Below are 22,417 nucleotides of genomic sequence, written 5' to 3' on the forward strand. Positions count from 1 at the left end.
ATATACTAGTGCTAGTGATAGGCAACTGATGCATTACTGTTTAATAAATGAGTTTCTGTATCTTTAGCGTCTGCAGCCAGGTAAAGTTTTGTTAAAATTTGTGCCAAACCTGTAAGCAATGATAGCCCGGTAACAATGAGCACATTTTAGCATCCAGATCTTGGTTTCTAAATACAATTCTGTGCGAAAAGCAATAAGGGGTCCCTAGAGCAGAGGTTCTCAACCTGTGGGTCTCGACCCCTTTTTTCCATTTGTAACAAGGCGGTAATTAGGAAGGTTGAGAATCGCTGCCCTAGAAAAATGGCTGCGGCAGGAAATAGAGGGAAGCCTGAAATATCTCACTGCATCACAAACCAAGAACATGCTCAAGCAAGCTGGATTAGCGTCCACAGGACACAGGAGCTGGCCTGAAGAGGCTTCACTGGCCAAATTTGGGGGGAAACTGACCGGAAAAAAAAAAAAAACTATTCTAAAACATAGAATTAAAAGAATCCAGGAGTCCATAGTGAGTCTCATCAAAAAGGGGGTGGGGGAAAAGACAGTTCTTTACAAAGGAATGCCCTTTAGTAAATGTAAAGCTAACAGACAGGGTTGAAAAAAGAAATCGCAACTCTGCAAACACAGACAAAACTGATTCAGGCAATGCCGCCCAAATTTGGCCAGTGAAACCTCTTCAGGCCAGCTCCTGTGTCCTGTGGACGCTAATCCGGCTTGCTTGAGCATGTTCTTGGTGTGTGATGCAGTGAGATATTTCAGGCTTACCAGTGGAAGAGGATACCATTTACTAGAGAAATGGGGCAGACACTACCAAGGGGTCAAGCTTCACATCACCAAGGGGACAAACGGGCAGGTCTCCTGATGAGATACAATGGCAAGTACACATCATCCAAGTGTGTTCTGGCAAAAAAGAATTTTTAACCTGAATCTAAGGTTTGAGGGACAATCAGATAAACCAAGAGTATGGAATATTCTATAAGACCCGGGTCTGGATTCGTCAAAGTTATCATTGTGATGAAAAAACTTCCATAAAAGGACGGAAGAACCAGGTCTGAGTTAAAGGAGACTGGAGACAAAGAGATGTAAGAGAAAGTAATTTTCGATTGGATCCAGGATGGACAAGTGAGGATATCTGAATATAAACTGTTCATAGTTAATAGTATTGCATTATTATTAAATTCCTTGGGTATGAAAATGGTGGGGCGGACAATGACACCTCTGTGCTAAAGCGACACGCTTAGTATCTAGGTAGGCATCCGCAGCTCAGTTTAAAAAGAAACAAAAACAAGTCCCACCCTACCGCACGCGGTTCGCGCGTGCGCACAGTCCTCTATTATCGAGACTTATTTCGCGCGGCTAGAGAATCAGATTGCGCCCGCAAGGCGGAAATGCACGTGAGCAGGTTCCGGCCATCGCGTCGGCAGCACAGGCGGCGGAATGGAGGAGGTACCTCACGGTGAGCTCGCGGAGGGGGTGTGGGTGGCTGGGCTGAAGGCTCATGAGGTGCTCTAACTGTGATCTTGTCTCTTCGCAGACTGTCCAGGGGCCGACAGTGCCCAGGCGGGCCGAGGAGCCTCATGTCAGGGATGCCCCAACCAGCGGTTATGCGCTTCTGGAGGGGGCGCTACTTCGGACCCGGGTGAGGAAAGGGAAAGGAAAGGAAAGGCCCCCTCAACGGGAAGTGAAAGGGGCCAAGCCCGGAAGGGGCGGGGGAGAAAGGGGACGGAACCTGAAGGATGAGTGACTGGGCGGGCTAGGAAGGAAGGTACCCTAAGAGGGGCGGGGCTAGAGAAGGTGGGGGCGTGGTAAAGTAGGCGAGGTGAGGGCGGGGCCTTTAAAAGGTGAGGAGCGGGCGACGGACTCGGAGAGGATGGAGGGCGGAGCCTGAAGGATCAATGACCAGCTAGGAGTTCGAGGGACCTTAAAGGGGCGGAGCCCGAAGACAGCGAGGCGTGGCAAAGTCTGCTGAGATGAGGGGCGGGGCCAGAGGTTTGAGTGACTAACAGGCTACCTTCCAGAGAGGCCGACCGCAAAGGGAACAGGGGCTGAGCTTTGAATCAGGGAGCTCGCCGGCTTACCCTCGAAATCCTGGCTCTGCTTGCTACTTTGGACAGAATTTTCTTCCTTTGAGAAGCGATGTTTCCATTCATTCAACAGAAAATTTGTGTTAATCTCCTCTTAGGCACAGTGCCCTGGGCTATTGACACAGCTTTGGTCACTGCCCTGGTGGAGCTTGGTTGAATAGGGGAGACAGAAACAAGTGAGCAAGTCGCTAACTCACTACAGCCGTGAGTGCTATCCAGGGTGAGAGGGCTCTGAGAACTGACTTGGAAGAATCGTAAAAACTAGGAGGCTGGTGGAATTCTTGGAGTTTGATGCAAACCGTGATTTTCAAGAAGAGTCTTAACCTTTCTTAGGCATTGGTTTTTCATCAAAAATGGAAAGAAAAATAGTTAACCTCTGTCAACCAAAATGAGAGAATGCAGCAAGAATTTCTATCAGTCGAGGCTGATGAGCCAGAGCTTGAGGGAGCATGGAGAAAACACAAGTCATAGAAATCTCTCTGCCCTGTGCTCCCTGGAGAGGTTTCTGGAGGCTCAGTATTTATATTTCTTTCAGAGGGGAAAAATCATGAATGAGTGGGGGGAGAGGAGGAGGCAGTGAGGCAAATGGTTACATTCTCATGAGAATTTAGGCACCCAGCAAATCTTTGCTATACATAAGGTAAACATTCAAAAAAAAAAATAAGAGTAAAAGAAGAATGAATCAGGCTAATGCGGAAGGTAGGTGGAGGTCTGATTAATCTCATCCTGATAAGCTTGAAATGGACTTTGTCAGTGTGAAACTTAACAGACCTGAGTGTCCTGGGTAAGGAGTTAAGCGTAGGTTGCAGGCCTGAAGTTACAGTTGAGCTGTTCATATTTATGGGAGGCTAGACATCTTGAAATGTTAGGGGCAAACAAAGAATTTACTTATGAGCAATTTGGGGAAAGATGACAATGTTGCATCCAGGATTAACTTTTCCTTTGGCATACGGAGTTCGGGCCATCCTGGGACTTTTTGTTTTCCTTTATACCTCACAGACTTGCTTTAAGGATTTGAAATAAGATGAAATATTGAAAGCACAGTCTATGTATAATGGGTGATAGTTTTAATTGACTGATGCTTATTATTAAGGACCTGCTATTTGTCAGGGTTTCTTAACATCAGCACTATTGAAATTTGGGGTCCGATCACTCTTTGTTGTGGGTGCTGTTCTGTGCATTGTGGGACAGCAGCATTTCTGGCCTCTGCCCACTAGAGGCCAGTAGCACTTCTTCCTGTGACAACCAAAAGGTCTCCAGTGCCCTTGGGATTTTGCCCCCAGGTTGAGAATCTGCTGTATGTAAAGTTCTCTTCTTGGAGCTGCCCTTATGGAGATTATGTCTAGTAGGGCAGACAAGACAATTTCAAGTGTGATAACACACTTTTTTTTATTCCTGCCCTTAAGGAGATTATGTCTAGTAGGGCAGATAAGACAATTTCAAGTGTAATAATACACTTTTTTTCTTCATAGCTCTGTTACTACCATTGACTAAGCTATTTCAGGGATCCTTTGAAACAGTCCCAAGGATTTAGCTCCTTCCAACTCAGAAGAGTGACATTCAGGATTTGGTCAGGGATTTCAACACCTGAACTTTGGTTTTCTTTGCAGCCATAGAAGAAATTAAAGAGAAAATGAAGACCGTGAAACACAAAATCTTGGTGTTGTCTGGGAAAGGTGGTGTTGGGAAAAGCACATTCAGCGCCCACCTTGCCCATGGCCTAGCAGAGGATGAAAACACACAGGTGAGACACCAAGAAAAATGAGGAATGCTCCTTCTGTCTGAAGTTCATGATGGCTTTAGAGAAATGATTGCTTAGAATGAGCTGAATTGGCCTCTTTGGAATCTTGATGTGTTACCAGACAAAGAGGATCTGGCTGCCTGTCACTGTCAGCCAGTTACAGAGACAGGGATTAGGTCCACCAAGGTTTATTGTTAGAAGGCCAGCAATTTGGACAACAACAAGAGTAGCCTCTCAACAGAAAACATCAAAGTAGTCTTCACTGTAACAATGCAAAATGTTTAAACAACATAAAAGTAACCTTCACTCTAACAGTATAGCAAAAGAAGTAACCTTTACCCTAACAAAATATCTAAGAGAATCATCAAAGGAAACAACATAATATCAAAGTAACTTTTGCTCTAACAATATAGTGCTTATTGACTATGTGTGACTGCCTCTCCCAAAACATCCTCACAATCAGGTGAAACCCTTTAGCTGGATAATCTTGGGAGGGGTGTGGGAAAGAATGTGAGCTAAGCACTGTTAGGTCAGCTGTACTGCTTCAGCTTAGCTTCTCAGACCGCCTCTTGTAGGCCACTCTTCTGACCTCAGGTCCTTAAAGAGAATGAAGAACTTGCCTAGCAGTCAGAAGAAACATGTCATTGGATTCTCTGGCCAGGAAAATGGATAGCAGGTGTATAGCTTTCCTAGCATGCCGATAATTTGTTATATTATGTTCAGATGACTTTTGTCTCTTTATTAACCCGTTTCTGCTTTGCTCTAAGCGAGAGGCCTGTAAACCATAGCCAGGAGGCCAAATGCAGCCCATCTCCTGTTTTTTTATGGTCTAGGAGCTAAGAATGGTTACTTTAAAATTGTAACATAGGTACCTCCATATCCTTGATTTTTATCCACAAAGCCTAAAATATTTAATATTTGGCACTTGCATAAAATGTTTGCTGACCCTCACACTGGGCCCTTCCTTTCCACGCAAGTATGCAGATGAAATATCTGAAAATTCAGATTACCCACTGCTGCTCTCTGGATCTCATCTTTAATAAAAAGTGTGGCAGGTAGCTAAGAACACAGGACATCTCAGATCCATATCCTACCTCCACTGCTGTGACCTTGGATAGGTTACTGAGCCCACTCTGCCTTAGTTTTCCCATCTGTAAAGTGGGATGCAGAGAACTGAGTGGGGTGATGCCTGTAAAGCCCTTAGCCTGCTTAGCAAAGTGATTACTCAGTAAATGTCCCTGATAGTAGTCAGAATCAAGCAGGTTCAAAATATTCTTGTCAATCCTTTGTTCTATTAGTTAACAATCTCTTGTCATTCAAAAGTCAGATTCGTACCTGCTGGGAAATCTGCTTTCTCAGGAATATTCCATTGTAAGCTTTCAGGAATATTCCTTTTTTTTTTTTTGAGACAGAGTCTGTCTCTGTTGCCCTCAGTTGTGTACCGTGGCATCATAGCTCACAACACACTCAATCTCTTGGGCTCAAGAGATCCTCTTGCCTGAGCCTCATGAGTAGTTGAGACTACAGGTGCCCGACACAACACCTGACTAGTTTTTCTATTTTTAGTAGAGAAGGAGTTTCACTCTTGCTCAGGCTGGTCTTGAACTCCTGAGCTCTGGCATTCCACCTGCTTTGGCCTACCAGAGTGCTAGGATTATAGGTGTGAGCCACACCAGGCCATGTCAGGAATATTCTTAGTAGCTCTGGAGACAGGCTTTAACTCAGCCAGTTGCCAGGTAACCACTCATGAGTAGACAACTGTTTACATCATTCACTTCCATGAAATTACATTCTGAGGTCCTTGCTGCAAACATGCAGCAAGTATATGGACGTACTTTGCAGTATGTTGGAGGTAAAGCACACTGTTCAGTGTCGAAATGTGGCTAGATAAGCTATATTTATTTTTGCAGTGGTAGTTTAAAAAAAAGTCAGCATTTAGGAAAGTTTTCCTGGACGAACCTACCTTCTGACAGTGAACATCACTGTCTCCAGATTGTGCACCATGTTAGCACGTGGTAAGTCTGAATATGTCTTGCTGATGAAAGTTGAGCAGCACAGATTTCTGCCTGCCCCCAATCCAGCAGGACAGCGGGAGAGACCCAGTCCCTCTCCTGCCTGCCATATGGTGGGAGTTTAGCACTCCCTCTGTGCTAGGTCATTCCATGTTAGCACTTGAGGCAGGCAGGTGTCTGTCATCTCATTTGTAAAGGGCCTTACTAAGATTGAGGGAGTAGAACTGGAAACACCCCTCACTAATCACAGGCAGGTGAGGGGTGTGTAAGTTGTGAAGGGGGGGAACCCCGAAAGCAGTGGTTCTCAACCTTCCTAATGCCGCAACCCTTTAATACAGTTCCTCATGTTGTGGTGACCCCCAACCATAAAATTATTTTCGTTGCTACTTCATAACTGTAATTTTGCTATTGTTATGAATTGTAATGTAAATATCTGATATGCAGGATGTATTTTCATTGGTCGCAACCCACAGGTTGAGAACTGCTGCCCTAAAGGGTAAGTCTGAGTCAGGAGAGTCACCAACTCCCATAAATTACAAATTTATGATCTTGCTTTGTGATCTGAGAGGTGAACTATCATTAAAAGGTCAGCACTGGGTGTTTTGAGACTGGAGTATTTGACGCTTATCTCTAGGGCTTATAGACTCCAGAGTGGGAAGGGACCTTAGTGATTTCAAAGCCCCTGTTTCAGATTAGGAGCTCAGATACACAAAGCCTACAGAGGAGAAGATACTTATGCACAGCCTTGGAGGACCAAAAGCTGGCACCAGAACCCTCTCCCCTGCCCTCTTCGGAAGGGGAAATTTGGGCTAGAGGCACAGATTGGGCTCCTGTAGCCCTGCAGCATCCTGCCCCTCCAGTGATGTGGGCAGCAGAAAGGTGTCAACAACCTCTCAGGTACTGCCATGGAGTGAGTGCACTGGGTCTATTTCCTTCATCCTTGCCTCCTTTCACTCAAGATGGACTCCCTTGGTTATGAGGAGTGTAATTCTGTGGAAGGAAACTGATTAAATTGGTCCCAGAGTAAAGGCCCTGGAGACCAAGGGCTAGAAAGCCAAAGGAGTTGAGGAGAGACTACATCAGGATCATAGAGATGACACAATGTCCCATATTGGGAACGGCTGTGGATCATTAACACCTCAAGGTCAAAGAGGGCAGAAGAAGAGCAGTTTTCAGATGGAACTCCTCACTCTGGGGTGCTCTCCAGGTGGTCCAGTGGTTGATCTCATGGGTGCAGTTTTTCTGCCCACAGGGTGGAGGTGTGAGGTTAGGTTTGTTGAGAGGATTGAAGAGGCAAGAAACAAATTTGGGGCAAGTTAAAAGGTTACCAAGAGGTGCTGCACTTTGGATCTGAGACATTATAGCCTTCAACATGAACACGAGCCTGCTGTTTGGAAGGCTCCTGAGGGCTGTCCCAGACCTGTTTTAGAGTGGGCAGCCAGGTGTTCCCGGGTGAAAGGAGCGTCTAAGGCTGTGCCTAGGTCACTAGTAAAGGGCTTTCCTGGATTTTCTTCTTTCTTTAAGTTTCTGTTTTGATAGTTTAGCCTAAGCCCTGGCTAACCTTCAGGATCACAGGAAAATAGGGCTTGGTCAGAGCCAGCTAGAGATTTCTGCTCACCTGGCCTCATTGGGTAGTGGAAAGTGCTGGTCGGAAGAACTTGATTTATGTCCCAGCTCTTTTCCTTGCTCATTGAACAAGTCACCAGCCCTCTTTGGACCTGTGTTTCCTCTTCTCTAAAGCAAAGTGATGATACCCACCACCTTGGCACATGGCAAAGAGGGAGTAAACAGTGGCTGAACCTGAGTCTCCAAGTGACCTGACCCCAGGTCTATAAGATCATTCGAGGTGACCTCAGCCATACTCAGAAGGGCGTCAGTGTTGATGAACTTGGAGATGGTTGTTAATACTCTCATGAGAGTCCAACTGCTTTAAGTCTGACCCAGTTTCTTTTCTCTCCTGTCCTGCTCCTCTCACCCTGTTCCCCTCCCAGCTTGCATATCTGGGGTTTGTGCATTCAGCCAGTTCAGCTCTGTGACTGCTCTGGTCTCTTCGTGTTCCCCAGGTTGCTCTCCTGGACATCGATATATGTGGGCCGTCCATCCCCAAGATAATGGGATTGGAAGGAGAACAGGTAATAGCTGTGTTGTAACATTCAGGAAATTATTCTTTTAAAAGGAACTGAATAGTACTGAGCTGTTAAACCTAAACGAAAGGTAGACAGAGCCTGCAAATTCTTATGTGGACTTGATGAGCCGAGATAAATGTTCCATAGTTCATCTGACTACAACAGCTTTGAATTGTGGGGGCAGGATTGTATATAAAGTCCGTCCATAGCATTTGAGAAGCACTGGTGTCAATGCCTTTGCAGAGAGGGAGGGAAACAGCAAGTGAAATGCAGAAGTGACACGGAAACTTAGCTCTGATCGGGAGCACTAGACCAGGGTTTGCTAGGAGTCTCTACCCTGGAAACAAGGGAATATTTCTTCTGCTTTTGTGGGCTCCCCTGGGGAACTGAGACTGAGGGGCGGTTGAGGGACGTGGGCAGAGTTGCAGCAGTGTAGGCAGAAGCTGGACCCTTCTGCTGGTTGGCCAGAGCTCTCCAAGAAAGGATTCTCCCAGGGGAGGGCATGGAAGGGAGTGAAGCGGGAAGTGTCCCTGCAGTTTCAAGGTTGGTTTATCCTTTAATTGGTATTTGGCCCCATTTGGATGCAGTGGTGAAACAGGCCAGTGGAGTCCCCTGCTTGCGTGGCAGAGGGCAGGTGACGGATTGCACAAAACTAACCCAGGGTAAGGGATAGGGCAAGGCAGAGGGGCTGCTATGGGGAGGGGTGGCATTTGAGCAGCCAGTGAAGGGAGGGACCGCTGTGCAGAGAGGTGAGGAAGAGCATTCTGGACTGAGGGGACAAGTGCTGGAGCCTGACCCTGGCTGTCCTCACATCCTTGGCAGAGTGGGCAGTGATGCTGGATGGTGGCTTGAGGCAGATGGGGGCAGGCCTTGCCATTGGTTTGTGAGGGAGCAGAGAAGGGGAGTGATGTCCCCCATGGTTGAGCAGAGCAGTGGGATCAATCTCCCCATCAGTAACACGTTTGGTAGTATACACACCCAAAGTGGGTATAAGTTACTTTAATCATACATGAGTATTTTATAGAAATAGAATTTTTTATTTTATTATTTTTTGAGACAAGAGTCTCACTTTGTTGCCCTATGTAGAGTGCCCTGGCTTCATAGCTCATAGCAACCTCAAACTCTTGAGCTCGAAATCCTTTTGCCTCAGTTTTTCATTTTTAGTAGAGACAGGGTCTCACTCTTGCTCAGGCTGGTCTTGAACTCCTGAGCTCAAGCAATCCACCTATCTCGACCTCCCAGAGTGTTGGGATGACAGGCGTCAGCCACTATGCCCTGGAAATAGAAATTTTTAAATGATAAGATAAAGTCAAAGTTCTAGTGTTTTCCTCTCCTGTAACATGATGTTGGATCATCATGTTACCCTTCTTTAAGACAAGTGGACATAGCAAACAGGTAAATATAGAAGTGAATAGTTTTGTGTTTTTTTTTAAAAGAACTTCGAAGTCAGTCATAGAGGACATGTTATATGGTTCTGCTTATGTGAAATGTGCAGTGGGCAAATCCAGAGATGGAGTGGATGAGGGCCCACCTAAGGCGAGGGGACGTGACGGGGCTTGGACGGGGCTAGCAGAGGGTCAAGAGTTTCTTCCTGGAGTCTTAAAAATGCCTTAAAGTGATTGGGGTGACAGCTGCACACCTCTGTGAATATACAAAAAGCCACTGAATTACACACTGGCAGTGGATGGGTTGTGTGGTCTAGGAATCATACATATCTCAGTAGAGCTGTTGAGAAAAGTAAGACTTCGGGCGGCACCTGTGGCTCAGTGAGTAGGCTGCCGGCCCCATATGCCGAGGGTGGCGGGTTCAAGCCCAGCCCCGGCCAAACTGCAACAAAAAATAGCTGGGCGTTGTGGCGGGCGCCTGTAGTCCCAGCTGCTCGGGAGGCTGAGGCAAGAGAATCGCTTAAGCCCAGGAGTTAGAGGTTGCTGCGAGCCGTGTGACGCCACGGCACTCTACCCAAGGGTGGTACAGTGAGACTCTGTCTCTACAAAAAAAAAAAAAAGAAAAGTAAGACTTCATCAACAAAAATAGACTTTGATTTTAGCTCCCATGTATTGCTCTAAAAAAGTCTAATTTCTGAGGCTGAGGTGGGATTGGAAGTAGTTCAGCTCCTAGTTTTGCCATAAAGAGGTGGCACAGGTTGGGCCTTGGGTGTCCTGAGCACCTGGAGGGAGGGGTCTGGGTCTCCACCTAGCCCCAAGGAGCTTCCCTTGGCCCCCGGGGGCTGAAGCCCCAGCCTTTGAAAGGGCAGGCTTTAAGTCAGCTGTCTCGATGAGGGCAAGTCCCTCTACTCCTGGGCTTCTGCAGGAGCAAAGTCATAGCTCCACCAATACGTGCATTTTTCTCAACACCCCCCCCAACTGATTTCTATTGCTCTTTTAAGATACCTCAGATCCAAAATTATATTTGAACTCAGGTAACTTTGGTTCACTGACTAGATATGCAGGCAGAGTTTCAAAATAACCCAACTTGGAGAGCAAAGGAATTATATCTTCCAGTACCCACATCCCAAGCCATTCACACAGTGTTACCACCTAAGATCAGGAGTCATATTTTATAAAACTATTTTCCTACTTTGTACAGTTTGGTCATGAAGTGTGTCCAGGATATACAGTGTCTACAAATGGTATTGATGCTCGTGTCTCCACAGGTTCACCAGAGTGGCTCAGGCTGGTCTCCAGTGGTGAGTTTTCATCTCTTTGTTGAATTTTCAAGGTAATGTGTGTGGGTTGTGTTTGTTTGTGTGATATATTTGTGGTGGGTTGGCGACAGCCCACCTGTTTGTCAGTTCACAAATATTTATTGAAGCATTTGTTAAAGCACAGGGGTTCCCATTAAGACCTGGGATTGTCAAACTTTTGGAAAAGGGTAGGATGATAAATATTTTCAATTCATAGCTCAAAAATAGTAATATGTAACTGAATGACCACAACTGTGTTCTAATAAAACTCTATTTACAAAAACAGACGGATAGATTTGGCCCCAAGGGCTGTAGTTTGCTGGTCCCTGGTTCAGAGAGTTAAGAAAACAACATTTATTTATTTCTGCTAATTTTTTTTGTTGTGTATGTGTTTTGTTTTGGTTTTGGTTTATTTTTTGAGACAGAGTCTCACTATGTTGCCCTGGGTAGAGTGCCAGGGCGTTACAGCTCACAGCAACTTCAAACTCTTGGGCTTAAGCAATTCTCTTGCCTCAGCCTCCCAAGTAGCTGGGACTACCGGCACCCACGTGTGTCCTGCCTCGTCCTGATCCCTCTCTAGTACGTGGAAGACAACCTGGGCCCGGCTTTTTTTTTTTTTGGTTGTAGTTGTCATTATTGTTTGGCAGGCCCCAGCTGGATTTGAACCTGCCAGCTCCAGTGTATGTGGCTGGTGCCCTAGCCACTGAGCTACAGGCAGCAAGCCTTGTTTTTGTTTTTTTGAGACCAAGTCTTACTATGTTGCCCTTGGTAGAGTGCCAGCTCATAGCAACCTCAAACTCTTGAGCTTAACGATTCTCTTGCCTCAGTCTCCCACGTAGCTGGGACTACAGGTGCCCGCCACAACACCCAGCTATTTCTTTTGTTGTAGTTGTCATTGTTGTTTAGCAGGCCTGGGCCTGGTTCAAACCCACCAGGCCCATGTATGTGGCTCAGCACCACTGAGCTATGGGCGCCGAGCCTATATATGTGTCTTTTGTTTGTTTGGTTGGTTGGTTGATTTTTTTGAGACTGAGTCTCACTAAGAGTGCCATGGCTTCAGCCTAGCTCATAACAAACTCAGGTTAAGCTCTTTCTACCTCACTCTCCTGAATAGTTGGGACTATAAGTATGCACCACCACCATGCCCAGCTAATTTCCCTATTTTTAGTAGAGACTGGGTCTCACTCCTGCTCAGGCTTGTCTCAAACTCTTGAGTGCAAGCCATCTCCCACCTCAGCCTCCCAGAGTGTGAGGATTTCAGGTGTGAGCACAGTGCCTGGTGTATTTCAGTTTACTGTCATTGCAGCACGTAGCTACGTAGCACCTCTTTCACAGGTCCCCCCACATATGACACCTTCTTTTCCAAAAATGATTTGAGGGTGTAAAGAACGAGTGTACTTATAGGTCTCATGGTAAATTTGTCCCCAAAAAAGTTTTTTCAGCCAAACTCAGAAGACATAGGGAAGTGCCTGTGTGGTTTTGAGTAATGTCTATCCTGCCTCGTCCTGTTCCCTCTCTAGTACGTGGAAGACAACCTGGGTGTTATGTCGGTAGGCTTCCTGCTCAGCAGTCCTGATGACGCTGTTATCTGGAGGGGACCCAAGAAAAATGGTTTGTCACTCTTTTTCCTTGTTTCTCACATTCTTCCAGGTGCGTGATTGCTCATGGTTTCATCTGCACCCTGTCTTGTCAGGGCCACGGTATTCTCATCCTGCTGGGCTTCGTAGTGTTTTCTTTTTAATCATGTGGTTGCTTCTTTCTTCACGGGCTAACGAGAACTAATAGAAATGCCAATTTCAATTATGTAATTTTTAGTATCTGTTGTGTGGTTTTCTCCCCTTAAAAGCTATTGAACCCTGAAATTATTTTTATCTTGGTTTCTTAGTGGCTTACTTGCATCAGAGTGAGCATCGTGTGAAGTGAGATCATTGCCAGCCTGCCGTAGCAGTGATCCTGCGGGCAGTGTCCTCAGCCTGGGCACTATTAATATTCTGGGCCAAGTAAATCTTTGTTAGGGAAGGTGTGGACTGTGGCTCTGCATGGTAGGGTGTTTGCAGTGTCCCTGGCCTCCACCACAAGATGTCACTAGCACAACTTAGCCTAGTCGTTACAAGCAAAAATGTGTCCAGGTAAGGCAGTCTTGCCCCCGTTGAGAACTGCTGGTTTAGCACATGAACCAAGCGCATGTAGAGATTACAGACTGCTTTTGTGAAGAGAATCGTAAGGATAGAAAAGGAAGAAAAAACAAGTGTCAAGCCTGCAATTCCTCGTGTAGGCATGATCAAGCAGTTCCTCCGTGACGTGGACTGGGGAGAGGTGGACTACCTCATCGTGGACACGCCACCCGGGACGTCGGATGAACACCTGTCGGTTGTGCAGTACCTGACCGCGGCACGCATCGATGGGGTGGTGTTAATCACCACTCCTCAGGTGAGTGGGCGCCCAGGTGGGGCCAGGTGCAAACCGTGCTCTACACCTCGGTGTCTCTCTGGTGCAGCTCCCAGTGCCTGGTCTCATGGTGCCGCTTCAGAATATGTGTTCTGTGCAGCACCCACCTTGGATCTGCAGAAACCTCTAGTTAAAACTTTATCTTTGGCCCAGGCATTTGCACTTGACAGATAAATATTCCATGATTTTGTTGTTGTTGTCATCGGCAGATTAATAGGAGGTGAAAATTGCCTTTTAAACTCTCCTTCAGGAAATCAGGAAAATAACTGGTGCTGTTAGAATTCAAATTGTTCTGCATGGTCATGTCATCCCTGCCATGCTTGTGCGTCAAGCCTCCTGGTCTGCCATGCTTTTTCCATTCACATCTCAGGATGACTTAGGAAATCTTTCCCAGTTTGCAGGAGAACCAGCCTGGGTACAGACAGGGATCCTGGGATAAGCTGCCACTGGCCTTGCGCCTCCCTGGTGCCACTCCTGGTGAGCCCCCACTGAGGGAAGTGATAGGAGAGACTGTGTCTCAGGTAAAGCCTGTGGAGGACACTTACAGGCAGGACTGTGATTACTGTGGATCTGGGAAACCAAGGGACTGTCCTGTTCAATAATGTTGGACTTCCCTATGGTGTTCTCCTGTGCTCCTGAGAAAGCCCAGGAGAGGGAGTTTGCTCTCGTCAGCCTGAATCAGTCAGGACAACCCCACAGCCCTCCCCATCCAGCACTCTCCAGGCACCTGGGCAGTCAAAGGGCCTGGCCCTCCCTTGGCAGCCCCTGCAGTTCACCAAGGAACATGGCTGCTGGATGAACGCACAGTGATACAGCCAACAAGTGGCAAGTGCAGCACCCATAGAAAGGGTCTCATGACAGAACTCGTGTGCACCGGAACAATCTGGGGCTCTGCAGAGAGGGGTCGAGGGGCATACAGAGGGGCAGGACACCAGTTGGGACACTGGGTGGAAGGGGAGGTGGCCTGGTCTCCAGCTGATGGAAGTGGAGAGAAAGGTTTGTCCTTAGAGATGTCTTCTGTTTTTAAAAGAGAAGGTTTTCAGGCCACCCTTAGACCTGCAGCACCACCACAAGGGGCCCCCCAAAGACATCATCAGAAAGGAGAGAAGTCTGGTGGGAGTGCACCCCTGTGCTGTGGATGTCAGCAGTGAGGCTCTGGGGCCAGGCACATGGGGGCTCTCTGCCTGCTGCTTGGTGTCACTGCAAACCTACGATTCCTTTAAAAAGTAAGATGTGTTTAAAAACCAACAACAACAATCTAATTGGCACAACCTTGGCTTCCCATTTATCATAAGAGAGCCTAGAGTCCCCTGGGGCTCAACAAGGGGCAGACCAGTGGGGCTGCCCTTCACAGGGGCACGGGGACACCTTCATCTTATGGACACTTTGTACACAGCCTCCCTGGAAAAGGGCTCCCAGCTGGGATACCCGCCTTCTCAGAGTCCCTCACATCTAGCACCGACCCTGGTAGGTGGCTTTGGGGGTCATTCTTGAAAAAAGAACAGCAGTTATTTGCAGAATGCCAGGCAGAGAACCCCAAGGGTGCGATAAAGTCAGTCACTCTACCTTCTAGTTACACCCGTCTCTGTAACCCCAGCCTGAGGGCCAGGAGTCACATGTCTGTCTCAGGAGGGCACAGGCTGATGGCTGCGAGCCCCATGGAAGCCCAGGAATGGCAGAGCCACAGGTGTTAAGGAGTCACCATACATGACATTAACAAGCTGTCACTGCGTGTAGGAAAATGAGGGAAAAGAGGGAGAGGACCACACAGGGTACGTGGTGATTAATCACTGCAAAATGAGCACTCGGAGTTTAGGAGTGAATTTGAAGCCATCCAAGTTGAGTAATAATATTCCTTATGTTAGTCCATAATGTTACTTGTGTTCATAACAATCTAGATTGGGGGCCAGCAAATTTTTTCTGCAAAGGGCCAGATAGCAGATCTTCAAGGCTTTGTGGACCCCGTGGTCTCTGTCCTGGCTGTGCAGCGGCTGTATGGGGTGAAGAAGACATGGACAGCACCCAGAGGGATTGGCATGGCTGCTTCCAGAAGAACTGTATTTATAAAACCAACCAGCCAGGGGTGGCCCACAGGTTTGCCAAGTCCTGGTCTGGAACATAGTGTGCACTGTGGCTCCACACAGTACATTACAGGAAGGCGGGAGATACTTAAAAGGTCACCTTTCTTGGGCGGCACCTGTGGCTTGAAGGAGTACGGCGCTGGCCCCATATGCCAGAGGTGGCAGGTTCAAACCCAGCCCCGGCCAGAAACTGCAAAAAAAAAAAAAATGAAAAGGTCACTTTTCTCTAGATCCCTTGCTTGGTATTTGGCTGTTTGAGTTTATCTTGTCAGGGTTTTTTAATAAATAAATAACGCTGCAAATGGGCCTTAGCCCCAGTGGGCACTAAGCATAATAAATACTGAGTGGAGGGCACTCTTCTCTAAGGCCTCATGATGCTCAGTCTGCTGCATTGTGGCCATCCCCTCGGCCACACGGACACTCCGTTCCTTAAGCTCAGACTTTGGAATAACTGGCCTCTCTTCACCTGACAGGAAGTGTCACTCCAGGATGTGCGGAAGGAAATCAACTTCTGCCACAAAGTGAAGCTGCCCATCCTGGGGGTGGTAGAGAACATGAGCGGCTTCATCTGTCCCAACTGCAAGGTGAGAGCACGTGGCTGGCAGATGGTCTAACATGACCCCCTGTCTTGGTGGTTGAGGAAACAATAGGAAAAGTTCTCTGGAACCGTTTTCTGCTTTCCCTGCCATTTTGGGAAATGGTATCACAATTAAAATCCTCTCTTGCTGACTGAAGGAAAATTATTATGGTGTTTAAACCAGTTTTGTTTTTTGTAGATTCTTTTTTTTTTTTTTTTTTTTTTTTGAGACAGTCTTACTTCATTACCCCTCTTGCTATGGCATCACAGCTCACAGCAACCTCAAACTTGGGCTCAAGTGATTCTCTTGCCTCTTGCCTCAGCCTAGGAGGGGAGTAGAGGCACCCGCCACAACACCTGGCTAGTTTTAGAGACGGGGTCTCACTCTTGCTCAGGCTGGTCTTGAACTCAAGAACTCAGTCTATCTGCCCACCTCGGCCTCCCAAAGTGCTAGGATTATAGGCGTGAGCCACCGCTCTCTGTTTTTTTTTTTTGGTTCTTTGTGTTGCATCTTTGTGATTCTGCAACAAAATCACACTTCCTCCCCTTTTAATTTGTCTCACAGAAAGAATCTCAGATATTCCCTCCCACTACTGGCGGTGCAGCAGCCATGTGCCAGGACCTGAATGTGCCTCTCCTTGGCAGAGTGCCTCTGGATCCACACATAGGTGGGTGACACATTAGCCCCCCCCCACCACCACCACCCATTGCTTAGTAGGTCCTTCTTTCCCTGACCAGCCCCCATGGGTATGTAACGGGCCAGACACAGAGGGATGATGGGGCGTTGGAGCACTGAGAGGCCATAGGAGAGAAGCCATGAACCACGTGGGCAGGTGGCCACGTGAGTGAGCCTCAGGGAGGAGGGGTGGCAGGGCCAGCCCGGAAGCCTGGGGTAGAAATTGGTGGGAAGGTAGTGGCAAGATTGGAGAAGGGGTAGCTGCAGGGGCCAGGTGTGGAGTCCTGTCCTACAGAGGGCAGCATGAGGGGCCAAGGTGGAACTCTCACAGGAAGAAGCCCCCCAGTCCCATCTCTTGAGAAGTTCAGCACGGCCTCCTTTGTGGTCAATGCTCAGCCAGCCCTGGGGCTCCCAGTGAGCACTTGTCGCTGGCCTGCAATTGGGGGCCACATTCCATGAAAATGCTCTTCCTAAGTACAAGGGGACACCAGGATCCCAAGATACGCAGCCCCCATGAGCAGCCCCAGAACTGAAGGAGGGATGGCAAACCCAGTTTGCACCCAACCCGTGCAGGGCAGCAGCTTGCTGAGCAGTGTGGGCAGGGCCGCCATACTCCTTAAATTATCACCCCAAGTTTCTGTCTCTCCAAGTTAACAGAATTGAGCTTGGGTAAGGTTCCCTTGCCTGTGGAGGGAAGTCGAGCAGTCCCCATGAGCAGCAAACCTGGTGTACTGCTAGGTTTGAAGGATGATGCTTGAGAGAGCTGGAAAGGAAGGGCGGAGCCAGCCACAGTCAGCCCTGCACTGTGCTTGGAGCTTGGACTTCATTTGTCAGGGAACGAGAAATTTTGAGACATCTGAGCCTCGATACCCAAGTGTGCCCAAGAGCAGGAGGTCTGTGGGCCAGGCCGGCAGGAGAGGAGGCCAGGGTGAGGTGTGAGGGCACACGTGGAACATGACAGCACCTGACGGTTGAAGGGAAAGGTTGTCTGTGCCATCCGGCATGAGCCCTGGGAAGAGTGGTGTCCCTCAGAGACAGTGAAGTAGCAGAGGTGGGTTGAGGGCAGCTGGTCTCTCTGAGGTATTGTGTCTGAGGGGCAGGAGGCCTTGGGTTGGGGGGCAGTCAGGAGAGGGTGCGCCATGTCCCTCCAGGTGAGAGTCAAGGCCACAGAGTGGACAGGATTACCAAGGAGCCGAATTTTGGGGGGTGGCTGCCTTGAGGAAGTGGGAAAGAAGAAGATGCGGCAGCTACTCTGAGGATGGGAACAGCCCTGGAGGACCTCAGAGACCCTGGATACCAGGGTATGTTTCCCAAGATTCTTCTTTTTTTTTTTTAAGAGACAGAATCTCACTTTGTTGCCCTCAGTAGAGTGCTGTGGCGTCACAGCTCACAGCAACCTCCAGCTCTTGGGCTTAGGCGATTCTCTTACCTCAGCCTCCTGAGTAGCTGGGAGACTACAGGCACCTGCCACAATGCCTGGCTATTTTGTTGTTGCAGTTTTGGCCGGGGCCGGGTTTGAACAGACCACCCTTGGTATATGGGGCTGGGGCCCTACTCACTGAGCCATAGGTGCCACCCTCCCAAGATTCTTCTTCCCTTGTTCCCTCATCCAAAAATACTTCTCTGGTGCTTGCTTCAGCAGCACATGGGCTAAAATTGGAATGATACAGAAAAGATTAGGATGGCCCCATGTGCAAGTATGACACAAAATTTGTGAAGTGCAATAAACAAACAAAAACAATCGTTTTGTGGTATGTGGCTTCCCGCACAAAATGCAGAAAATTACAACTGCTTTTTCAGCCTTCTCTAGTGTGATAAAACACCAAGCAGTTTTTTCACTGACCGGAAGTGGTGCTGAGAGCTTCCCTTATGTTTTGTGAGAGCAGGTACCTCCCCTGAAAGCCCTCCCCAGAGGCAGAGCAAGGGCAAGAGGGTGTACCACAGCAAGCCGGGCTGCATGCCACCGTCACTGTCACCATCAGCCTGTGCCTTACTCTAGGCCCCCAAGATGGAATTGGGAAGGCAGGAGGTCTATTAGTGGAGGTGCTTGTGAGAGGAAATGAGGAGGGAAACCTCATCATCCCCAAGGATCAGCTCAGCCTGCTGGAGCATCTTGGCTGCTATGCAAGGAAATTGGGCACGGCCACCAGGGCATCCTCAACATCTCCCAGCAGCATGCCTACCTGAGTACCCCTGCTGGGCTCAGTTGCTGGCTGGGAACAGCATGGCCTTGGCACAAATGTGGAAAGGGATTCTGGAGCATAGCAGCTAGGGTGAGATCAACATCATGTCTTCATGGCCATCATAGTTGCCGCAGCTTATAATTTTTAAAGAAAAGCCAGGAACTGGCTGGCTGTGGTACCTCACACCTGTAATCCTAGCACTCTGGGAGGCCAAGGCAGGTGGATCATTTGAGCTCAGGAGTGTGAGACCAGCCTGAGTAAGAGTAAGACTCCACCTATACTGAAAATTGAAAAATTAGCCAGGCATTGTGGCAGGCATCTGTAGTCCCAGCTACTTGGGAGGCTGAGGCAAGAGGATCATTCAAAACCAGGAGTTTGAGGTTGCTGTGAGCTAGGCTGATGCCATGGTACTCTAGTCTGAGTGACAGAGTGTGACTCTTGTCTCAAGAAAAAGAGCCAGAAACCTGTATCTTTAGCTAAAATCTCCTGATTACTAAATGATGGCTACTAAGTTCATCTTTTAAGAAACCCTATATATGCTGATCCACCAAACCCGTAGGGCTGTCGCTGCCATGGACAGAGGGAGGTGACTGGGCCTCTTATCTATCCTGATGTGGTTGTTCTTCCAAAGGCCCCCCAACCTGGATCTTCCACCTCCCTCGTGCCTGGCCTGGCATCAGATCTGGCCTTTCTTTTCAAGGCCACTTTTCACAAAGGTGGTTCACAAGAGCTGACCACAAGGCAGAGGAGATCCCAATGGCCATTCTGAGCTAAGAGGGCACAGTCCTACATGATAAGTGACATATCCCCAGAACCTTACCTCAAGGGAATGTCAGAAAGAAAGGGACCATCCCAGAAAGTGCAGAGCCAGGGCCGAGTGACAGCCAGTATCTGGCAAGTTCCCTGGGGACCAGGTAGGAAATAGGCACCTTCCCAGGAGCAGACAGATGGAATGAGGGCACACATGACAACCACTCAGGGGATATGGTGGCAGAGAGAAGCAGGTGCTGCCTCCCTGGGCTGTGGATCCCAGTCCCTCCCTGGCCTCACGTGCTGAGGATCATAGGAAGGGCTTGCAGCTCTGGGACCAGACATCCTGGCTTCTGATCCCTGCTCTCCATGAGCTGTGGAACTTGGGCAAGTTATTTTACCTCTGCAGCCTCCATGGCCTCATCTATAAACTGAAGGTGATAATAGCACCTGCTTTGCGGGGGCCGCAGGGGATGGAGTGGGAGGTGCCTGGGCTCAGGCTGAATGACTTGGTGGCATGTCTGTTCTGCAGAGGTGGTTGTCTGTACACAATGGTCGGCAGCAGGGGGAGCTTTAGTTAGGATGAACACAGTTGTGTCGGGGCTGTGGAGTCCTCTGGGGAAGGGAGGCCTGGAAGGGCTTGAACACAGGTAAGGGGTGGGGACATAGGAACCCAGGAGACTGTGCTGGGCCCAGGACCTCCCAGACCTGGGCCAGCAAATGTGAGTTCGAGGCTCCCTCAGCTGGTATCACCCTGGTCCTGGGCCACCTGGGCTCCTGTCCTGCCTTCCCCACAGGCTCTTGCCTACTCTGTTTCCCCATCCCCTGAAGCAATGAAGTAGGGGAGTTGAGGGAATGGCCAGTACAAGGTGGAGTCCTGGGGTCCACTTGAGGTGGGGAAGCGGCTGTGGCCAGTGCAGCACTTGGCCCTGTTTCTCCAGCATTGCTCAGGGCCTGGGGAGTGGAGCGAGCGATTGGCAGAGCAAACAGGAGGTAAGGAATCTGCTGAGAGTGGCCCAAGGCCCCGGCATCATGGCTCCCTGCTCTGCAGTAGCACAGGGTCCTAGGACAGCTGTTCATGCACAGGACGGGGCTGTACATCTAACATTTGTACAAGAGCAGCAGATCAACTGGAGTCTTTGGACCACCTGGAGAAAGCAGCAGTCCAAGAGTGTGCACTGAATGTTCCCATTTGCGTTTTAAGCGTGTGTGGTGTGGTACTTCTGCAAAGACGCCTAACACACTAGCAGGCCTTTGTGTCCTCATTTTTTGTGGATATCCTTTGTATCTCTTCTTTTAACCATGTGCGTTCCTTATCTCTGTACTCAGAGAACTAGTTAGTCTCTCAACATGCAGTCTCCTGAGCCCACCTGAGCAGCTGTATCCCTTCTCTGTGGGGCCCTGGAACTCACATTTGGCACACACCACCAAGGATTTAGCTGAGCTGCAGGCTAGCTGAGGGCCTGCTGGAGGGAAGTGTGACCAGAGTCCTGGAGACCCCGAGATCTTTCCCAGCTATATTCCTCATCATGAGTGAGGCGCCTCAGGGTCCGTAGACGTCCCCTGCTCAGCCTAGACCCCAGGGTCATGTTGTCACTGTGTTTTCCTTAGGGACTAAACTGTCTTTCATTTGTTTAAGGTAAGAGCTGTGACAAAGGCCAGTCATTTTTGGTTGAAGCGCCAGATTCACCAGCCACCTTAGCCTACAGAAGCATAATTCAGAGTAAGTGTCTAAGTGAGTCTGGTGACTGCAGATGCCTACGGGGCTGGAGAGGGACAGAAAGGAGCATGTGAGCTGGATGTGAGAAGGACAGCCTTCTGTTTAGAATCAGAAATGGCCACTGCCACCAGCGTCAGGTGGGGATAGCAGGGTGGTAGGGCCTGACGTGAAGCCAGGAGTCCTTGAGAAATCACCCTACCCCATTAGTTGTGAACTAATTCATGGTTTTAAAAATATGGTGAGAGTGAAGTTTATGACACAGGAAATATATCTCAATAAAGTTGTTAAAAAATTAAGAAAATAAACCCTGGTGAGCCCACCTGGTGCAGGCCAGATTTAGCTGACAGGCTAGGATTTAAGGCAGAGGTATCAGTTGTTAAAGCCTCTTAGTTTGTCTGGGTTTTTATTTGCCTAGAAAAATGGAGTTAAGTGCAAGCAACAGCATTCTCCAAATTCTCCATTTATAGATTGGGCCAATGTTAAGCCTTTGGCTATTGGTTATAACCATGGTGGGCAGGGTGAGGTATTTGGGTCACTTTAGAAGATTCAGGGGATCCCAGAAACAGGGCATTTTATGGGATTAGGCTGTGGGGATTCCACCCCAGTCAAGGTGCTGCTGCCCTCAGCACGTGGCTGGGCTGCCTAGGGGCAGACAAGTTGCAAGTGCTCTGTGGCTCTCATCTTGTTTTCCAGGAATCCAAGAATTTTGTAATCTCCATCAGTCAAAGGAAGAGAACCTCATCAGTTCCTGACATGAGATAATGCTGACCCCAGCAGTCTCTGAGCTGAGGAGCTCGCCAGGCGGCTGCACACCAGTCAGGCCTGACCAGCGCGGGACAGGGAGGGGCCCCACAGGCAGAAAGGGACCCGATGCTGGTGTGGTTTGAAGTCACTTCCTCAGAGACACTTTAATCATCTGATGTTTGTACACTTTTCTTTAGCACATATGTAAAGGGCATTCTTTACAAATGTGCCATTTTAAAAATAAAAACGCCTCCATGAACCTCCAAGGCCTGTTTCACGTAAAAAACAAGCAGCTGTGGGACCGTGGGATTCTGCTCCGTTGGAAGCTTCTTCAGTCACAAAGTCCCATCTAAGCCATTTCTGCCTCTGAAGACAAGCCTAATAAAAGAGCCAAAGGAAGAATTGTGTGGCTTCACTGCAGACAGTGTCACTGTTTCAAATAGCCCAGTCCAAACAGTTCATCAGGTTGAGGAAAAGTCTAAACAGCATTAGAGCAGCACTGGGTGTGTTCTCCCGTCTGTGCATGTGATATAGCTGGGTGCAGTAAAAAAACCCTTGAAAAGCCCTTAAATAACCCATGTAAGACAGAATTTGT

The 22,417-nt window shown here is 48.5% G+C and overlaps 2 protein-coding genes and 1 non-coding gene across 5 annotated transcripts in view; 2 read left to right on the top strand and 1 right to left on the bottom strand.

Annotated features, from left to right (window-relative positions):
• The first annotated feature begins 1,347 nt into the window (after positions 1-1,347).
• NUBP1 (NUBP iron-sulfur cluster assembly factor 1, cytosolic) lies at positions 1,348-22,224 on the top strand. 2 transcript variants are annotated; one of them, XM_053556187.1, is made up of 11 exons: positions 1,348-1,453; positions 1,532-1,636; positions 3,692-3,825; positions 7,898-7,966; positions 10,614-10,646; positions 12,164-12,254; positions 12,919-13,073; positions 15,646-15,756; positions 16,315-16,417; positions 20,998-21,081; positions 21,772-22,224. In XM_053556187.1, the coding sequence occupies exons 1-11, from the start codon at positions 1,435-1,437 to the stop codon at positions 21,828-21,830; spliced, it is 963 nt and encodes a 320-aa protein (XP_053412162.1). In that variant the 5' UTR covers positions 1,348-1,434; the 3' UTR covers positions 21,831-22,224. The 2 variants fall into 2 exon arrangements, with proteins under 2 accessions (XP_053412162.1, XP_053412163.1); XM_053556188.1 differs by lacking the exon at positions 7,898-7,966.
• TVP23A (trans-golgi network vesicle protein 23 homolog A) overlaps positions 13,085-22,417 on the bottom strand; it is a 41,086-nt gene continuing 31,753 nt past the window's right edge. The window contains exon 7 of one of the 2 annotated variants that reach the window (XM_053556189.1): positions 13,085-15,362. In XM_053556189.1, coding sequence (XP_053412164.1) covers positions 15,261-15,362 — 102 coding nt within the window. In that variant the 3' untranslated portion in view covers positions 13,085-15,260. Of the gene's footprint in view, positions 15,363-22,063; positions 22,201-22,417 lie in introns of those variants that run through there. The other variant, XM_053556190.1, reaches the window with a different exon arrangement.
• On the top strand, positions 18,052-18,158 carry LOC128562929 (U6 spliceosomal RNA). Its single transcript, XR_008373624.1, has one exon. It is a non-coding gene; the product is annotated as a U6 spliceosomal RNA (small nuclear RNA).

The sequence above is a fragment of the Nycticebus coucang genome, chromosome 12 (assembly GCF_027406575.1).
Source record: "Nycticebus coucang isolate mNycCou1 chromosome 12, mNycCou1.pri, whole genome shotgun sequence".
NCBI lineage: Eukaryota > Metazoa > Chordata > Mammalia > Primates > Lorisidae > Nycticebus > Nycticebus coucang.

Bases quoted from the DNA above. Each gene is read 5' to 3' on its own strand.
- NUBP1 (XM_053556187.1), top strand. The intron at 7,967-10,613 runs GTAATAGCTGTG...GTGTCTCCACAG, and splicing joins TGGGATTGGAAGGAGAACAG to GTTCACCAGAGTGGCTCAGG. The intron at 12,255-12,918 runs GTTTGTCACTCT...TTCCTCGTGTAG, and splicing joins GAGGGGACCCAAGAAAAATG to GCATGATCAAGCAGTTCCTC.